The 15,015-nt window shown below is 44.3% G+C and overlaps 1 protein-coding gene across 3 annotated transcripts in view; it reads left to right on the forward strand.

Moving 5' to 3' along the window:
* Nucleotides 1–15,015, forward strand: part of LOC147435662 (ATP-dependent DNA helicase Q-like 4A) — a 36,507-nt gene that overhangs the window by 13,577 nt on the left and 7,915 nt on the right. For 2 of the 3 annotated variants that reach the window (XR_015185100.1, XM_086488656.1), the window contains exon 3: nt 14,523–14,585. The exons of the other annotated variant lie outside the window; for it this stretch is intronic. Coding sequence is in view for 1 of the 2 variants with exons in the window: in XM_086488656.1 (XP_086344782.1) it covers nt 14,523–14,585 (63 nt within the window). In the remaining variant the exon portion in view is untranslated. The remainder of the gene's footprint in view (nt 1–14,522; nt 14,586–15,015) is intronic. 3 annotated transcript variants of the gene reach the window in all.

The following is a 15,015-nucleotide window of genomic DNA, read 5'->3' on the forward strand; positions in this document are numbered from 1 at the left end:
CTGGTGTGAGGATGTACGAATCTGACCAATAGCACATCTCAAACCATGAGACAGGTGGGTATCCATGTAACTCGGGCGAATCACAAATCCATCTTCAGATAGTTGTAGGAAGTTTTCTTTGTAGTCGGCCATCTTCGTGCCCAATTCTTGTGTAGGGTCTACCCATGTCCTCTTAGTATCCAACTGTATAAGATCCTGTCGGATGATTTTATTAATCTCCGTTCGTGTAATTGCCAGTGATGGAGCCTCAAGAGAGTATTGGAAGGGGGGTAATCTTTCCATACTGAACCCGTGTCTCTGAAACCACGAGGACAGTTGCGCATACCAGCATGATGTATCCCCTTTCATTGCCAATTGTCGAGAGGATTCGAGGGCCAGTCTAGTATATCGGCCATTATTTGTATCCCACAAACCATGTATAAAGGACACTGATCTGGTAAGAGCTTCAATTTCTATTGGAGGGGCCGCTAGTTCCGCTCGGGTAATTGCGTGTGGTACGGAGGCCTTGGCTCTAATCATTAGGGAAATCATAGATACCAAAGGTCTCTCCATTGACTTCCAATTATCCTGGTCCACAGATGGTCCCCAAATCTGGACCCCATAAAGCATAGCCGAAGCCACCACAGTATCAAAGAGCCAAAGTTTTGTTCGTGGTTCCTGAAACTGCACTTGTGAACACATCCTCTCCAAACCTCCCAGGGCCGTAGAGGCTCTGGATAATCTAGCATCCGCTGCTTTCTTAAGAGTAAACTTCGGTCCTACAAATACCACCCCAAGGTATGTGTATGCATCTGTGTACTCTACTGTATCCTAGCCATATGCAAATGTAGGTGCCGATCCCCTAACCCACTGCGGTGTGGTTTTAAACACCATAACTTTGGTTTTACCCAAGTTTACCGACAGTCCACTGTCCTCCGCGAATTTATGTAATGCATCTAGTTGCCTATGCATTCCATCTGGTGATTCTGCTATCAATACAATATCATCTGCATACAACAACAAAGGGATCCATGACCCTGCAAGTTGAGCCCATCTGTCACCCTCTCTATCAATGTAATCTGATACCTCTATGTACATACCAAATAAAGTAGGGGACAGTGGGCATCCCTGCTTTACTCCAACGGTGGAATGAACAATGTCGGAATCCCCTTCTGGAGTACGTACATAACCAGTTACTGACCCGTATAAGGCCATGATCCCCCCAAATAATCTCTTTGGGGACCCCTAACTCTTGCATCCTGCGCATCAATCTTGCCCTTGGTACTGTACTTTCCGAAAATCCACAAAGCAACAATACATCCTTCTCCCATTTGCTCTTCCTTCCTCAATAATGGCTCTGAGCGTAAGAATATGATCGAAAGTGGAATAACCCCTTCTGAATCCAGCTTGTCCTGTTGCTCTTATGCCCTCATTCTCTGCCCATCTACTCAATTTTTGTTCAAGAACGGATGCGTACAGTCGGGTCAAAGTGTGACCTACCATAATGGTACGGTAGTTCCCGTGTATCATTGGATTCCCTGACTTGAAAATAGGTACGATAGTAGATAATTTCCAAGATTCAGGTAATCCTTCACACATGACCCGATTAAACAGACAAGCAAGGACTTCTGAAAGTAGACCCCTGGCATGGATTAGATGTTCTGCTACTAAACCATCATGATCATATGCTCTTCTTGTCTTCAACTTATCAATGGCTTTTTCCACCATTTCCGTAGTAAAGAAAGTACTAGTAGCAGGGCATGGCTCTAGCGGATCTGGTAATGGAGGCTGTCCAGATACCATATATAATGATGTTACATATTGACCCCAGATCTCAGGAGAAGTAATTGTCGGAGGCGGTGAGTGCTCTTGAAATAAGCGCCATGCCTCATGTGAGTCCTGACTCAAGGGGAGAGAGAGAGAGAGAGAGAGAGAGAGAGAGAGAGAGAGAGAGAGAGAGAGAGAGAGAGAGAGAGAGAGAGAGGTTGGTGGCAGATTTTAGAGAGGAGAGAGTGGGACTGGTGTTGGCAGCTAGAGAGAGGAGAGAGAAACAACGCTGGCTGTTTTTGCTACGTACAGAGATCGTTGGTGCTTTTTTTAATAAGCTCTTGCTTTATTTTTTAATGGGTTGCCCACTTATCAATTGGGCGGTTGGTCACTTTAAAAAAAATTGTGAACTGGACAAAACTCAATAAAGCTCAGTGCGCTGAAAATTGATGCTACACAGGCACATTTCAAGCGTCGTCGGGTGCAGTTCTCAAGCACAGATACAATGCAAACACAGATCCCTTGCGGGAACCGTTTGCTTTTCCCGGAAAACACGTTAAAATATTCCGCTTTTTAGGAAAAGCTTTCCAAAACCCATCTTTATTCTTGTGCTTGCGTCTTCTTTCCAGTTCGGGTTTCGTGCCAGACCAAAGAAATATTCCCTTTCTGATGCTCCTATCACCCCATTGGGTGACGCATCAGGAATATTCGTTTCCTGGTCCCTCCTACCGAACTAACAGTACAACCCCTTTGCGATGTTTAATGTCACCGATCATATGACACATTAGAGTTGTTCGTTTCTGATGGTTTTTAATAATTCCAGTAGATGTGCAGTTCCTAACCTTACGGTTCAAGTGCACATATTTAAATATTCTAATTTCAAAAAAAAAAAACTACTCAGAAAAATAAGAAAATAGTCCATTTAGCAACATTCCTCTGGCTTCTAAACAATTGTCCTCAATTTTGGTGCTTGTACATAACCTTCCAGAATCTCGGGATAGGATGCTAATTCGTGCTCGGTCATCCATTGAGGTCTAAAGTAGAATAATTCTTGAACTTTACCAAATACTTCCATGTAATCTTCCCGGACTTAAGTGGCCGCTCCTGATGATGAATGATCTGCTCCTGTTAGAGTATTTCTTCTGTTTCCTCAACCTCAGGAAGTTCCTTAGCGATAGGCTGACTTGGAGGCGGTTCCGCATATGCTAGTAGTAAACTAACATGGAATGCATTGTGGATCTTCCAGTTAGATGGTAAATCTAATCGGAATGTTACATCATTCACTTGTGGTTAATTATCTTAAACGACCCATAATAACGATTGAAAAGTTTTACCACTTTCCCTTTATGAGTCGCTTGTTTCTTTAGTTTTGCCTTCTCAAACTTGAGTAAGACTAATTGACCGGCTGTTAAGTCCAGATTTCTTCTGTGCTTGTTTGCAGCTTTCTTATGTTTTTCTTGAGAGCGCAAAATTGCTCTCTTAACTTGCCCGTAGGCCGTGTCGAAATCTTGGACAAACTCATCTGCTGCAAAAATCTTATCCTTAATGACAAGGATCGGTGGAAGCAAAGGCTTATGTCACAAGGCGGGCACCACGTGCCAATAGAAAGGAACAAATTGAAACAGACTTTTAGCACTTCAATAACAACTGAATTGAGAGAGAGAGACGACACGCGACACGGAGTGTTGGAATTCCACCCCATAGAGTATTGGCCCCAAACCTTGGCGCCCCTTTCGGTATTTCTTTATATTGCATCATCAAAGTACAAGCCGGTACTCGAGACTCTGCACCTTCTCCAGGAAGCATGCCAAAGAATGAGCCCTAGCCTCATATTTAAAGGCCCTTGGCCTGAAAAGTAGTTATAGTAAAAAGCCTTTAAACTCTAAAGCTTCTGGTTCAAAAGCAAAGCCAAAAAGCTGCCATTGCAATTTACGGAAATTCGTATAGCCTGCCATGTCATCAGCCAATGCAAAACACGGAAATCGTACAGCCTGCCACGTCATCATGTCAGCGCATTTTTCGGAATCTGTCTGCTGTCCTCAGGGTTAGGGTTAGGGTTTTTGCAGTTTTAGGGTTAGGGTTTCCAAAATTAGGGTTTGTAGGTCTTAGGGTTAGGGTTTTCAGAATTAGGGTTTGCAGGTTTTAGGGTTAGGGTTTCCAGCATTAGGTTTTTGGCAGAAATTAGGGTTTAGGCCCCTCGGCCACATCTGTAAGTTGACTCCATTCTTTAGGCTTTGACATGTCAGCAGTTTGTTACAGCTTACCATAAAGAATCTCAAAAGGTGCTTTTCTCGTAGACGAATGTACAGTATTGTTATACCCGTACTCGACAAGGGGCAAATACTTCTCCCAACCAGATTGTCTTTCTGACACATAAGATTTCAGCTTATCCAATATTGTGGAATTAGCGATCTCACTTAGCCCATCTGTTTGAGGATGATATGCAGAAGAAAAGTTCAACTTCGTGCCAAGGTTATCAAACAAGGCATGCCAAAAGTTTCCTGTCATGCGAGGATCTCGATCACTCACAATAGAGTTGGGCATCCCATGATGCTTAAAGATCTGTGCCATATGATCCGCTTTGATCGTTTTCTTGACTGGAATAAAGTGAGCTTGCTTACTAAATCTGTCCACAATGGTCTAGATCGCGTCATTTCCGGTCAGAGTCTTTGGGAGATCGATAATAAAATCCATGGCAATATTCTCCGAGGGTTGATCAGGTACGGGTAGAGGTTGAAGTAACCCAATCGTCTTATGCCGATCATGCTTTACTTTTTGGCAAACCAAGCATTCCCTGACATTGATCAATGTGTGCTTTAAAGCTTGGCCAAAGGAAATATCTTTTCAATGGTGAAGCATGTGCTTCTTCCATGATTTTCTTTCTCAATGGTTCAGTCACGCAAATTGCTTGGTGGTGATAGAGGTAACCATCCCGAATAGAATAGGGATATTCATCCTCTCCGTTTTGTAACTTACTCCAAATGGAGGAAAAGTCAAGGTCATTCGAATACAACTCTACAAGTGATTCCAATTCTTGGTGATACACAGAAGTGATTGCATTCACCCTAGGCCGTCTAGACAATGCGTCTGCAGCCACATTCTTACTCCCAGCCATATGAAGGATCTGGAAGTGAAACATGGACAAAAAATTGGCTGATAATTTCTGTTATGTAAGGGAATACCGCAAACTCTGGTGATCGGTTTTGATCACAAAATCCGCTCCTAGAAGGTAATGCTTTCAGGTAGACAAGGTGTGAATCACAGCCATAAGTCCCTTCTCGTAGATCGAGGCATGCATTTTAGCATCCTTAAGCCGTCTACTTTTATAAGCCACTGCATGGGCTTCTTGGTTAAGTACTACACTGATGCAATCACCTGAAGCATCGCAGTGAACCTCGAATGGTTTCCTTAAGTCTGGCACTATCAAAATAGGTCCATGGCTTAATAGATACTTTAGCCTATCAAAGGCACTTTGTTGTCTCAATCCCCACTTGAAAGGGATCTTCTCCTTTGTTAGGTCATAAAGTGGTCCGCTATTTGAGCAAAGCCTCTGATTAACCTCCGATAGTAGGATTAATCCCAAAAAGCTTCGTACATCATGTACCGTAGTGGGAGTTGACCAATCTTGCACGACTTGGATCTTTGCGAGATCCATTCTTACTTGGTTGTGTGAGAATATATGGCCGAGATAGTGTATCTCAGCGAGGAAGAACTCACTCTTCTTTGCATTCATATGCAACTCATGCTTTCACAATTCCTGAAACACCATTTCCAAGTGCTTCCGATGTTTCTCCTCAGTCTTTGAAAAGATGAGTATGTCATCAAAGAACACTCCTATGAAAGCTCGGTGTGGGTTGAAAATTCGATCCATCATTCGACTGAATGTGGCAGGAGCATTGGTCATGCCGAAAGGCATTATCAAAAATTCATGAAGTCCAAAGGTTGTGCAAAAGATAGTCTTGTGGACATCCTCAGGGGCTATGCGAATCTGATGATACCCGTTATTTAAGTCAATGTGACTAAAGATGCTTGTACCCTGCAACTTAATGAGAATATCATCAATCCGGGGAATCGAAAAGTGATTCTTGATAGTGATCTTGTTTAGAGATTAGTAATCTATGCACATTCAAAACATGCCGTTTTTCTTCTGCATCAGTAGAATTGGAGAGCAACAAGACGAAGTACTTGGTCGTACTATACCTTTTTCCAGAAGCTCGTTGACTTGCTTCAAAATTTCCTCTTGTTGAGCTAACTCGGTAAGGGGGTTGGTTTGGGGGAGAGCTATCCGGTACGAGATCAATGCGATGATCTGCCGGATGTTTCGAAGGTAGCTTGTCTGATAGAGTATTCGTGAAATAGTTTTTATACTTTTCAAGAAATTGAAAACGTTTAATTTTCAAACTAGAGAGCGAACCCTCGTTAGTTTTATCTCTTTTATGTGCGAAAATCAAGTAAGCAAAAACGCACTTCTTTATTTCCTTCTTAATGGAGATATGGCTTACAATAGGGAATAGCCAATTCCTTGCATCAGCAAAAATTTTAATGGACTTGCCCTCATGCTCAAAAGCGAGGGTCTTTTCTACATAATCTGGGACTCGTTGCATATGGTAGTGCCATGGCATACCCAAGATGATATTACATTCCTCGATGGGTGCCATCAAGAAGCATTCGCGGTCCTTGTACTCGCCAATCCGAAGATTGAGCTGTCCTTGTACGGGAGTTGCTTTGGTGGTCAACCCCTCAAATGCCGATCTAGAAGTGACCGGAGTTCCAAGCTAAGTTGGTCTGAGGCCCAAGTGTTCTGCACTCTTCATTGAGATGAAGTTGTCCGTGGATCCAGGGTCGTAGAGGATCAACACCCGTTGGTTATTCACAGATCCCCAACCTTTAAGGAACCGACGCTTCCCTTTCTTGGTTTCTGTATTCCCTTGCATATTAGGAATGGAATTCAAGCTCAGTGGAGAGGGTTCCTTCTTCGAAGATGCTTGTTCCTGCCGTTGTTGCCGAACAGGGCAGTCAGGCTTCATATGTCCTTTCTCACCACAATAGAAGCACCTTCCTTGTTCTTTGAAGGTCTGTACTTGGTTCGGTGTGAGATACTTGAGCCGTTTTCTGGTACCCTCTGGCTTCTTAAGCTGATCCGGGTCCTCTAAGGGACGCTTTTTACCTTGGTTGCCATGGTCATCATAAACAGCTCTTTGCCTTGCACGATACGTGCTATGTTCCATCCGTCTGGAGGTACCACTGGAATGTAGATCCTCGGCAATTATTGCCGACTCCATCATCCACTGGAGGGTGTCGTGTGGGTACCCAAGCGGTGGTTGAAGGTCTGCTTCAAACTTTCGCATCTTTTCCTTGTCGGAAATCTTCATGAAAGGCGTAATTTTCAGAAGAACCGACCAAAATTTGTCGACATAAGCCGTGACTTTCTCTTGTTCCTTCTGTGCGAGCCAATCACATTCCTTCTGAATGTCCTTCTCAAAATCAATCGGAAGAAATTGTTCATAAAATTCAGCTTTGAATTGAGCCCATGTTCTGGCCTGTGTACCTTCCAGAATTTTGACTAACCACCTGTTGCTTGCAGTCTCCTTGAGATGCATCCCAACGTGACGCAACTTGGATTTTTCAGTGAAGTTTCCGTCGGCAAAAGCAACTTCAAACTGCCTAATGAAAGACATTGCCTTGGAGATATCTCTTCGTCCCGTGTAGTTGTCAAACTTCACATCCTTGTCACCAGATTTGAAAATCCGCATCTTGCGGTGCCGTCTGCGGTTATCTGTCACGATTGTGACATATTCTTTCTCTTGGTATTACGTTCTCGCTTGGTTCTCTTGCATATACGAAGACGTACCAGATCCGATACCTCGATTCTCCAAAGGATGCGTCTCTTCGCCCAAGAGTCGCACCTGTTCGGCGAATGGCCATGCCTCTTCAGTGAATGGCTGCACCTTTACGCCGAAGAGTCAGGACTCTACAACAGGACACGACTATTGGCCTAGAGTCATGTCTTTTCATCGTGTCTCTTCAGTTTCTATATAAGAGACCTTTTGTAACAGTTTAAACAATCATTCAATCAATCAAACACAGAGTCTTTTGAGTCTTGTTTCTGAGTTTAGTTCAAGTTTCTTAAGTCTTAATCATGAGTTTAAGTACTTAATTAAGGATTAGTAACTAGAATCCTCATTGTAGTATCAGAGAATTTTTTTTTTCCGAGACTTCAAGGTTGTGAGCCTCTCACCCTCACGGCTACCCTCTCCCCCCTTTCCTGGAGTTGCATGGAAGCAGAAGAAAGGTGGTACACACACGCATACGTGTATAAGGTAACATGAATTTTTCTGTTTCAATTACATAAATAACAGACAAAGACGCAGATGTGTGTGTGCGGCGTGCCACGCACTCGGTGAATTTTTGGGAACCTGTCTATTGGTGCCTCTTCGAGTGCCCTTTTCTCGGGTAGTACCCCTCGCACTCGCACCCCTTCATGTGGAAGGACACAAGACGGCTCAGGAAACACTCTTCTCCCATCTCGCAGCCCTTCCCCTCCATGAGATGTACCCCTTTGTACAAATCGATGGGCTGCTTGGCTGAAATTTTCATGCGCCCCTTCGCCGGTGCTCGCACCTCTTCACAAAGAGCCATGCCCTTTTGCAAAGCGCTGGCCTACAATTGCTGAAACGCTGAAATTCTGCGCTGGCTGAATGCTGGGCTGAATTGAGCATTTGCGCTTGCAGCCAGCACCCCCTTTTCTCCTGTGCTCACACCCCTTCCCAAGAGGCAGAATCTTTGGCGCTCCTTGTCTACACTGCTGGTTGTATTGCAACGTCACTTGCTGTACCTGTTGGCTGAAGCATCAACTAATTCAAGCCTTAAGCGTCACAAACAAAAACACCCCTGTTGAAGCATCAAATGAAATGTCAACTTCTTTCGCTCGCTGGTTTATTTTTCTTACGCTGGCTGAAGTTTGAAGTCATATGGCCTTCAATTAATTAAGTGGACACCCCCCACCCTCCCCCCCCCCCCCCCCCCCAACCCACCCACCCCAAAATTTACCCAAAAGAATTAAACCCCCATGTGAAACCACACTAAAACAAATACATTAAAAGAGACTTACATTAAAACAAATAAGGCCCAGCAAGAGTTTTTAGCCATCAGGCAGCTCGTTCTCGGTATTGCGATTCTTGGAGGTTTCTTTTCATGCCCACGCTCCTCCCCTTCGCGCTAGCACTCGCATACGCACTCCCCTGCGGGCTCTATGGTCGACGAACGCCACAGACAGGTTCCTACCTCTCGTACATGAACGAGATTCCCGAAGAGGTCCTGCAGGAACGTGAAGAGATCATTATCCCGGAACTCGTTCCGAACATAGTTTCCCGAAGTACCTGTTCAGAACTTGCTCATACACCTGTTTCTGTTCCTATTCTCCTCGTTATTCTCTTTGAGGAGCAACCATGCCGACATCTTAGGACAGAGAAGGCCAATCCGAAGGACCTGATAGGAGTTCTCAACGAGCAGATGATAGCACTTTTGACAAGCCTCACATCAATCAATACTCGCCTGGAGCGAACAAATCGGAGGTTTTCCCACTCAAATTTTCTCACCCAAAGCATGGTTTGTGAGAGACAACTAGACACAAAGTGCCTTTGTGCGAGCAGCGAAAGTCTCACCATGAATATTCTTGGAAATGCTACAGTTTTGAGCAACCTACTTCTTATCGGAATCATCAGCAACAAAAGCAACAATATGAAGCTTCCAAAGGATCATCAACGATATTAAGATGGGCTTGCTTAGTGGCACATATATCCGACCCTAGTCGAGTACTCAGTCGTGAATGCCGCAACGTTGGACAAGTTCCCCCTCGCGAGCCATGCCCTACATTTAAGTCTTTCTTATCCGATGGTGGTAAAGTTGATCCTTTCCTTGTGCAAGAGGATTCTTCAGAGGTCTAAGAGGCAACAACTCCCTCAACCTCCTCCTCCTCAATTGGAAGCATTAATACCCGCTGAGACATCTAAGATTCAGAAGATTCTGGTTCTTGTGCGATAACCAACAAGCACATAACCCTTTTTATGGCCGTGATCCAGGCAGAAAAATTTGCCCCATCACCGCCCTTGCAGAATAAAGTCTTTCTCTCTGAACAGATACCAAATGCAATGGTGAATGATAATTCTTCAAACTTGAAGACTCTAGTCCTTACCTTCAGCGATGCGAAGGATAAGACAGATGCAAATTTGCAGCACGACTTCAGTCGGTGCAATTGAATCTTTGGACACAACTTGTTCTATTGATAAACCCATACAGATGGATATACCTCTAAACACTACTCTGTCTCAGTCTACGACATCCCTTCAAGAGGATTTTACTGTTCCAGGCAAACCAATGGAATACCTTACAGATTTCCAACCAGCGGTCTTCACTCAACAGAAAACTCAAGTCAGTTTACCAATAGTTTTACTTGAAGCAGATAAAGATTCAATCTTTTCTTGGACAAAGCTCGAAGTTACAAAAGACTTTGACAAAGGGACTTATCAAGTTGCAGACATGATCAGTTTTCGGTTTGGCAAAATAGTTATGGTCAATAACAGTGCCATGATGTGGGAATTAACAGAAAGAGCTTTGGATGCAGAAGCACTACAACAATACCTTTCCCTCTCCCGGAGTTTCTACAACTACCTTGGGTTTTATTTTAAATGGGAGGAAATGTCACGATTGTGACGTATTCTTTGTCTTGGTATTACTTTCTTGCTTGGTTCTCTTGCAGATACGAAGACCCCGATTCTCCAAAGGATGTGTCTCTTCGCCCAAGAGTCTCAACTGTTCGACGAATAGCCATGCCTCTTCAGCGAATGGCTGCACCTTTACGCCGAAGGGTCACGACTCTACAACAGAAGGACACGACTATTGGCCTAGAGTCATGTCTCTTGACCTATGGTCATGTCTTTTCATCGTGTCTCTTCAGTTTCTATATAAGAGACCTCTTGTAACAGTTTAAGCAATCATTTAATCAATCAAACACAGAGTCTTCTGAGTCTTGTTTCTGAGTTCAGTTCAAGTTTCTTAAGTCTTAATCTTGAGTTTAAGTACTTAATTAAGGATTAGTAACTAGAATCCTCACATTATTCCTCTTGAACTGGGCCTTCTCTTTAGTATTATGTAGGGAAGTAGTAGGAGTTTTCTTCTCGGGAGAAGATTTAGATACTATATTAGAAGTAGATGTAGTAGTATAGTCAGGAGAGTATGATGGAGAAGAGATAGAGACATCCTTGCCTTTTTGAAGCTGAGAAAGCTCTTTTTCCTGGCCCTTGCTCTTGGAAGGCCGTTTGTCCTGATCCGGAGGTCCCTTCTGCGTTTCAGCACCTCTTTCCGCACCATCCTCCTTCCATTGGTAGGATTTGGTTGACTTATCGGCATCTGTTCCTGTGGCTTCTTGATTCCTTCCACCTTTTGACAATTGGCAACGAAATAAGTTGTTGCAATTCCTTGAGTCAAGCTCGCACTTGTTGAAGTTCGTCTTCAGCGGCTCTTCCGTGGCTTGTCATGGTTCTTTCCGTTCCTTCGCGGAGTCGTCCTCCTTTGCAGAGAAAGAGAGGAATTTGAGCTCTGACACCATTATCACAAACGGGAGCGCATACGAATAATCAACAAGGTGAAAATAAATAATCTTTCAACTAAACAGAGTTGAAGGAGAAGTTCGACATAGTATTTGGCACTAGAAGGTTGGTTGGTCCCCCTCCTTAAAGAGAATCCTTCATTAGGGAGAATCTTTTTACAAGTACAAGAATCGGAGAAAACCCCTCCGTTCTATTCTTAGACTCGATGGTCGTTCCTTCCTGTACTCTCAATCCTTTTTCCGTCTGTACTTGGAGTCAAGGCTCCATAGACAATTTTCGAATCCCGTTTCCGGAATTCCCAAGCGTAGGCCAATTCTCCTTCGCGATGAAGTACTTGCAAACACATACAAACACGGGACAATAATTCGTATGGCGAATCCACAATTGATACCTGTCGCTCTTTGCATAGAAAAGCGACCTCCGTGCTCCGTAGTCTCGCGATCACTTGCGTCTTTCTCCCGACAGAGTCCCCTTCCCAACTAGCGTTGGCATAAAATCTGTCCCAGAGAGGAATCGAGTGTTGCTTTTATAGGTTCTGAGGACCGACAGGAATAGCCAGTCCGAACCCGGCCAAAGATGTGAGAGAGAGAGAGAGAGAGAGAGAGAGAGAGAGAGAGAGAGAGAGAGAGAGAGAGAGAGAGAGAGAGAGAGAGAGAGAGAGAGAGAGAGAGAGAGAGAGAGAGAGAGAGAGAGAGAGAGAGAGAGAGCTAGCGACAAATTTTAGAGAGAGGAGAGAGAGAGTGAGGTTGGTGCTAGCAGCTAGAGAGAGGAGAGAGAGAGGCATGCGCCTAGTCCACCGCGAGGAGTGCCACTTGTCACACCAGTCCCACCAGCAGTCCCACCAGTTGTACCACTCTCCAGCTCTCTTCACCCTGACACTGTTACAGGACCTTCTATAGGATCGGACTCTACATCATTTTTTCGGCTATCTGAGGATATATTGCAGGACTCTAGGCAAGCCATTGCCACCATTGAGCTGGGAGCAGAGCGTTTAGCAGCCACACACCAGCGTCACGCAGCTACTTACGCAGCTATGGAGGGAGCTCTGAAGGTTGCTGAGAGCGCCATCGCGGATAGGGATGCCACTATTTTCGCACTCCAGCAGGCCCTGAAGTTAAAGTCTCAAGTGATTAGTGACCTTCAGAATCAACTACAAGGATTTAGAGAATTGCTGTTACAGGAAAATAGGGCAATGCAGCCTACGATGATGGGTATGGGATATGGGTGGACTGGAGCAGGTACACCAGTGCAGCATGCAGCAACGGGTCCTTCTCAACAGTTTATGGGACTTTACTCACAGACTCCAGTTCCCGTTCAGTACTGCAACCATCAACAACAGTATCCTCCTCCTCAGGGATTTTAGTCTTCACCATTGCCTCAGATGCAAAATATGACTTGTTGTGATGGAGTTGCTGGAGCACATCGGCATGGCTGTGTTACTCGACGTCCTTAGTACACTACAGGACAGGTGCTACCATCTGCTCAGCAACAGGTGGCTGGTCATTTCTCAGGAAACACACTTACTGACAGGAGAGCTCCCGTACAGCAAGGCCCCACAATCGATTTGATGGCCCCACCTCCAGAGGCTGATCCTTCGGATGCGGCAGTGGCCACCACTCTATCTCTTGGATGACAGATCTAGGAACTCACCATTGTACATACTAGTAGTTTTCTTTCACAGTTTCAGTCTTCCTCTCACCGAGACGGTGAGTGGTCTTGTGGCGGGCAGCCTGTAGCAGGGCTACAGTGTCACTTCACAGGACAGGTAGTTGGACAGTTAGCTATAGTTGGTTTGGTTCACACTGGACGGACCCTTTGGGCTGGGAGTGACACGTGGTAGGGTACCTACGGTGGTCTAGTGGACATCGTGGCCAGGTCACCACCACCACTCAGTTTGGAGATAGACTTAGCTGGCTGGACATTTATGGGCCGTTGGTGGCTCTTATGGTTGTACATATGAGTAGTCGTTTTGGGCAGTTCGATCCTATCTTGTACGTAGTCGTCTAGAGAGGGTCTTACACAGAGCACTGTTTCACCATCCCTGCACATCTGAGCCTCAACACCCCATTTGTACCTGTGAGTTCTGGGCTAGAGCTGAGTGTGCTGCCACGCCAGAGTCTGTACATGGTTCTTTGAGCTAGTCGAGTCCACATGTTCTGGTCCACTGTTGTGTCTTTGTTATCCATTGTTTCTGTGTTTCATTCTGTTTGAGAGAGTTTCCATTTGTTTGATTGAGATTGTCACGCACATTGCACTGAGGGGCACCCACACTGTAGAGAGCACGACACATTATCCGTGCTACACAACTCCTTGTTAAAAACTCCTACTCCTCCAGGGCCCCTACTCCCCAAGGCTGACCATAACTCCTTCCTACAGATCGACTCCCGACACTCGACGCAAGTCTTCATTTGGTGAATCGTCTTTCTAACGGTGTTTTTCTAAAGGTGTCCTCAAAGATATCTGCATCTAGTCCAAGTACTCCGGTAAATTTCATCCAACTAGCCTTAGAGTTGTCTCATACGTCTCATGACGTTATTTGGGACTTCGCTCAGACTTTTCCTCCTCGATAAAAAGCAAGCTTCCCTTCCTTCACGTAGCCATAATCTTTGGCATACATTCCCTCATATGCGTTGCCAACCCCCCAAGTCTGCTAGAGCATTCACGCTCAACTGTAGCCATAGGAAATGATTGCCACCATCCACTTGGATTTTATTGCTTATGACAAAGATAAATAATTTGAGCGACAAATTCCATGGCACCAAAAAGGTACCACAATGCTCAACAAGACGAAAGCTACTTGCAGCACCACATCATGTCTAGAATGTATTATGCTACATGAAGGCTTCAAACACCTAAATTTTCCATTATATGAGCTAATTGAAATAAAGTATCTCATCACTAAAATTTGGCAACCAAGCTAGCAAGGGCCTTTCTTGCTTGAACTCATCCATTCTGTGCTTCATACAAAAGACTATATGGCATTCCGCATCACATCAACCATGTATAGACTTGGAAGATGCATTCTTCGAATCTAAGCACTTGCTATTGACTACCTGCATTTTTGTCCTTTTCAACATCTTCAAAGCAGGCACATACACCATTATCATGAGCCACATGGTTATGCAAAACCATTTTTTGAGCATCCTCTTTATTTATCTCCTCTTCCAGATCATACACCTTCTCTTTCGAGGGCTTATCAACCACACGCTTTTCATTTACATGCTTTTCAAGGTGAGAAACTTCCTTCTATTCATGCACATAGGATAATTCAATCTTACCAACTACCAAGTTCTTTTCTTTATGCGTATCATCATCTTATGTCATTGCCCCTACCATCACATATGTATCCTTGAGAAGCTACAATCATAACTTGAGGAGTAATCTAGAATTGGCTATTGAATTTCATGTTTTGACCTGATACAATATTTAGACCTTCAAGTTGTTGCAGGTGCTCAACATACAAAGACACGAAAGAGAGTATAACTGAGAAAGGTCAAGCACTTAAAATGGGCATTTGCACAAAGAACCTTTAGCTTCTAGAGGCCTTAAATTTTTAGACAGAAGACAAGATTCACTAAAAAATACTGGATTTTGGAAACTACTCAAGTCTTGCATACACGTTGACAGGTATGGGCTAATAATGCATATTGCACAGTATGCC

This window comes from Adiantum capillus-veneris, chromosome 18, assembly GCF_014529385.1.
Source record: "Adiantum capillus-veneris isolate H3 chromosome 18, ASM1452938v2, whole genome shotgun sequence".
In the NCBI taxonomy this organism is placed as follows: domain Eukaryota; kingdom Viridiplantae; phylum Streptophyta; class Polypodiopsida; order Polypodiales; family Pteridaceae; genus Adiantum; species Adiantum capillus-veneris.